Consider the following 4,707-nt stretch of genomic DNA (forward strand, 5'->3'; position numbering starts at 1 on the left):
TTTTGAGACTATGAGTCGGAATGGATAAGTTTACATGTACCAAGTGGGCAATATAACTTTTCTCTCACCAAGCATGAGTTATAGCTCCGAGGAAGGTGAGAATTTAGGCAGCATGGAAATGTGCCATTTTATATTATCCAAAAAAATAAAATTTGTAAAAGTTCCAATCATAGACAAATTTTAGTTTACTTGAAAATACTTTTCAGGTACAAGTTGACGTATTCAAGACGAAAGACTACACATATGTTCTGTAGTGATATGGGTACTATGTCGAGTGGCTATTATTAATATTGAGCAGTATGCAGTATGTAAATACTCAAAGTACAAAAGTATATATTTGATGCACTTATGGTATATGTAAGGTCGTGTGGGGCCTAAAGAGTTCATCATATTCTATATTTCTAGTTGTTGAGATATATTGTTATTGGTGCCCATGTGGGGGATTGTTCTGGACAGGTTAAAGTTTTTGGATAGTCCTAGTTATAGGGAAAACTCTGCCGAAATATTTAAGAATTTGTAAAGATAGTCAAATTTTGAAGGCCATAAGTAAGTTGAGATTTTGGAAAAGAACTACAAGACCCATGTAGTCATAGTGATCTCATAGAATTGCATCTCTGTAACATCGACAGGAAAAGAAAGCAAATGCAGCTTAACAAACTCTTGGAAAATTTTGCCCAGAAGGAAAACAATGTCAAAAATTTCTACTTGAAAGAGCTGGCTCTACATGGGAACCAATTAATCCAGTCTCCAAATATTTAAAGAAAATAGTTGCCACAAATAAGCAACCTTCAGTGGATCGCTAATCCTTGCATTGTTTGTGTGGTATCTTCAGTTATCCTGTTAGCATGAATTGTACTAATTACCCCTGAAATATTTCCCTGTAAAGATTTGACACTCGTCAACATCAATCAACCATAATGACTCAATATAAATGAGAATGGGAGTTAAGGACATCTAGCTAGATGAAGTGGGAGGACAACAAAAATATACTGGCATCAGTTTCTAGGGGTTCCAGAAGAGCAGCAACAGGAATCATGGTAACTAGCCACACCAGCTCTTGGAACCCAGATTGACTATAAAATTGAGTTTAAGAAGAGAATAATTTACCCTCCAGGTTGCAAGTTGTGCTCGAAGCAATTGCCACTGATCTGTCCCAAATACACGCTCTATGCATCGGCTGCACGACACCCATACAAAAGAAAAGGAAAACAGTTATGAATAATGAAGAACAATTAAAGTCTCAATTAACCAGATCTAACATCTCCAAATAAAGCAGAGGCAAAAATGTTAAAGGATGGGGGCCACAGAAAGCACACCTCACAATTACTGCTTGGTTCATTTGATCTATCTTGCAGTCAAGTAACTTAGCTGAAATTGCCTTAACAACCCAATATTCTACCTCAGTATCATCAATCTGCAAAAAAGAGCAAAAGACCAATGGAATGACCAAAATGTGGAGCACAAACACAAACTACAAGATATAGACAATAAAAGTACCTGCAATGTGTCTTTGATCATGGAATAAGGAATTTGACTGGATTCAGTCATCCCGAGATCTACCAACGTCAATAATCTCATCTTCGCTATACAATCTTCATGTAGAAGTCCTGCAACATTAACTAGCAGAATCAGACCAAGAGCAAGAACAGCATCCCAAAACCTAAGGGTTCACCCATAAATATGCCAAAGTTTTAATTAGCAGAAAGGCAAGTACTAACCATAGGTTTTTAATAATTCAGAATTTGCCTCCTGGAAATCCAAGTAATCACTGAGCCTCCCAGTGAGAAAGATCTTTAGAAGCTGATATGCTAGAGCATATTTAGCATCTTTCGCCAATTGGACTAGAGCTGGCATATCTAGCAAGCCACACTGCCATATTAAAAAGCCAAGAGTAAATAATGGCAAAAGAAAAAAATGCAGATTTAATAAGCCATTCTCAATTATGTGTTTTTTTTCATTTTTGATATTTCTTCGATATGATCAAGTTGGTGATCTACTCCATAACTGCTCCCTAAAATTTTTGACACAGGCTATCATTTGCTTCTAATAGCTAGGAGATCGCAAAATTCAAAGTAATTCATCTAAAATAGTAAAATCAAGCCACAATGGGTAAGATGGTGGCTGTTTGTTCCAGTACCTTGCAAAGCACTCAAATTCAACTGTGAGGACACAGGAAATCATGTCATACAATACATGAGCGTGTTCTAATGCACCTAAATCATTACATGCTAGCAATAGACATATCTGATGCCTAAAACAATACATGATAGCAATAGATCATGTGAAAGGCAGCATTGGGCAATCTGGAGTCTAAATGACACAGCAAATTGTTTATATATAAAAATTTAAAAAAAGAAAAGTCTCCTATCCACTCAAGCAATTTGAATTCAGATATTCTGTTGAACATAGAGATACCTGAAACATGTCAGGTGCCTTGATAAATTCAATAATTGCACGAAGAGCTTCTTCCTTTGCCTCATTCATGGCATATGCATCTTCAACCGAGAAAGTTTCCAAATACTTTGTCAGAAACTTGAAAGACTCTTTTGCAGAGCTGCAAATATGAATGTGAGTCAGGAAAGAATACAAAATTGTAAGCGCAGGTTGCTGCAGGAAACACAAGTCCCTCACTCATACCCTTTGGCTTCTTTCAGAATGTTTGAGATCTTAAGGAAGAGCTCCCTCTGATCCTTGACTCCAAGATTCCATTCTTTCAAGAAGCTATCTATCTTTTTGACAGATGGCAGGATATGCTCAGTGACCTTTCCATTAATGGCCAAATTAAGGGCCTTCATGTACACAAAGAAACGGCTATAAGGATTCTCCAACAGGTTGTAGAGATTGAACAAGCTGAAAGGAGATAAGGAACAAAATGTAATGTGACACCATAAAGAAAACTCCAGGAAGAAAAGTAATTAGCTTCAGGATAGATTACAGTTTTATGCGCAGTGCAGGCTTATCATTTGGTTGTTGAGAGAGTTTACTGGATATGAGCTCCGCCATCTCATGAACTTGGTCCAAATTCTCAGCCTTCTTGACAAGGTTGCAGATTATAGTGAAAATGCACTCGAGATCTGAGGTAGAAGCCAATTAGAGCAAATTACATAACTAAGAGAACAAACAAAAAATTTCAGAAAACATAACATCAGAAAGGATGGTTTCAACATGCCAGACAATCAGAGATTGCTTCACATTGATGAAGAAAAAAAAGCCACCTCTAAACAATTTACTCAAAGATATAAGTCAATAAAAACAGTTGCTTCCTGTACATGTGAGTTCTATGCATCTAATTCTACAGTATGTGCTAGATAATTACATAATTGGACTCAAAAATTTATAAAATCTTAATATATTGTCTCTTGTCTTCTCGAGATTTCTGTGTAACTATGGAGGATTCCCAGATTATATATTTTGTTGTTCTTAGTGAGAGTGGTATTGGACCAGCTTGTTTGCACATTGCCTAATCCGACTGCAGCTTCTTACAGCACACAAGCAAACCTGTCGAGTAAATCGACCCACCAAGATTGGAGTAGATGGGCTCACACTGAGTGTTAAAGTTGAGATTTAAACTTTAAATCTCCAGGTAAATACTCCTAAGCATCAACCACTCATACATTCCCATAGAAACTGTTTCGAATTATATCTTTTAATAACAGGTTATGAAAATCACTTGAAGTGCGAAATTTACCTTTCTCGGAAGCTTTCGAAAAAATCAAATCTGCAGAAGTGAGCATCAATGAAGCCAAATCTAACCACCTTCCTTCAATCATGCATTCCTGTGCTTCAACGCACAATCTGTTCACCTGAGGCTCCGCAACCTACCAACATATCTTGTAAATCCATTCAAAACAAATATACAATTACAACAACCAAAGGATCCCAACCAAAAATTCACTCACAAAATCTGTCATTACAGAATTCCACGTAGCAATTATCGAAGCACCCGCATTACAATAGTTAACCATTAGTAAATCAAATCCAGATTGTTTAAAGCAACGGTTTTTAAGTAATGAAACTACACTACAACATGTGAATTATTTGAGAGAGCCCTGTAAAAGCTAAATAACTTGTATATAAGCATAAAATAAATAAATAACAGACACAGACACACGCACACATAGAGTTCGAGTGTTATATGAGATTACCTCTGGACCAGCGTCAGCCCATGACAACTGAGCGGTGAACCGAACAACGGAAAGAGCAGGATCTTCCTCTGAAGTAGGTACGACGGTGCTCATTTTTCCTCTGTTTTTTTGGCCGGATTGCAAAATGGAAATCTCCGCGAAAGCGAAGGAAGTATAGTGACGGAGAGTAGGGAGGGAGAAAACCCTAGCTTGATAAAGTGGAATGTAGTGAAATGGAGAAGGGTATTCCCGTAAAACTAATTTGGTGCATGTTTTCTTCCCCAAAAAAATTAAAATCTTCTTCCTTTTATTTAAGAGGAAAAGAGGAACAATAGAGTTCTAATCGGTTTTTGGTTAAAATCAAAATTAAATCGATTTAATCATTTTTAAAATTTTTAAAATCAAATTGAATTAAATATACGTATAATTTACCCTTTGAGTGTTGTGGTATTGTTTGATTTTCAGTTTTTGACAAATTTAATGGTATTTCTTTCTTTCTTTTCCCCTACAAACATAAAAAAAATCTTTTTTTGCAAGCTTATAATCCTTTATACTCTTTTATTGTGGTGGCTATAATTTTCCT

General features: G+C 36.3%; 1 protein-coding gene across 3 annotated transcripts; it reads right to left on the reverse strand.

Annotated features, from left to right (window-relative positions):
* Positions 1-586: 586 nt before the first annotated feature.
* Positions 587-4,404, reverse strand: LOC107815465 (uncharacterized). 3 transcript variants are annotated; one of them, XM_016641049.2, is made up of 10 exons: positions 4,146-4,404; positions 3,689-3,818; positions 2,936-3,074; positions 2,638-2,850; positions 2,416-2,554; positions 1,719-1,869; positions 1,498-1,607; positions 1,317-1,414; positions 1,108-1,177; positions 587-878 (listed from the first exon to the last, which is right to left on the reverse strand). In XM_016641049.2, the coding sequence occupies exons 1-10, from the start codon at positions 4,236-4,238 to the stop codon at positions 789-791; spliced, it is 1,233 nt and encodes a 410-aa protein (XP_016496535.2). In that variant the 5' UTR covers positions 4,239-4,404; the 3' UTR covers positions 587-788. The 3 variants fall into 3 exon arrangements, with proteins under 3 accessions (XP_016496535.2, XP_016496536.2, XP_016496537.2); XM_016641050.2 differs by having other exon boundaries at positions 3,689-3,803; positions 4,146-4,402; XM_016641051.2 differs by having other exon boundaries at positions 3,689-3,830; positions 4,146-4,284.
* Between the last annotated feature and the right edge of the window lie 303 nt (positions 4,405-4,707).

This window comes from Nicotiana tabacum, chromosome 17, assembly GCF_000715075.1.
Source record: "Nicotiana tabacum cultivar K326 chromosome 17, ASM71507v2, whole genome shotgun sequence".
NCBI classification, from domain to species: domain Eukaryota; kingdom Viridiplantae; phylum Streptophyta; class Magnoliopsida; order Solanales; family Solanaceae; genus Nicotiana; species Nicotiana tabacum.

Excerpts from the sequence above, each read along its gene's own strand:
- LOC107815465 (XM_016641049.2), bottom strand. The coding sequence starts at position 4,238 with ATGAGCACCGTCGTACCTACTTCAGAGGAAGATCCTGCTCTTTCCGTT. Across the intron at positions 2,851-2,935 it reads CCTGCACTGCGCATAAAACT|CTTGTTCAATCTCTACAACC; the intron begins GTAATCTATCCT and ends ATCTCCTTTCAG. Across the intron at positions 1,415-1,497 it reads TGATCAAAGACACATTGCAG|ATTGATGATACTGAGGTAGA; the intron begins GTACTTTTATTG and ends TCTTTTTTGCAG.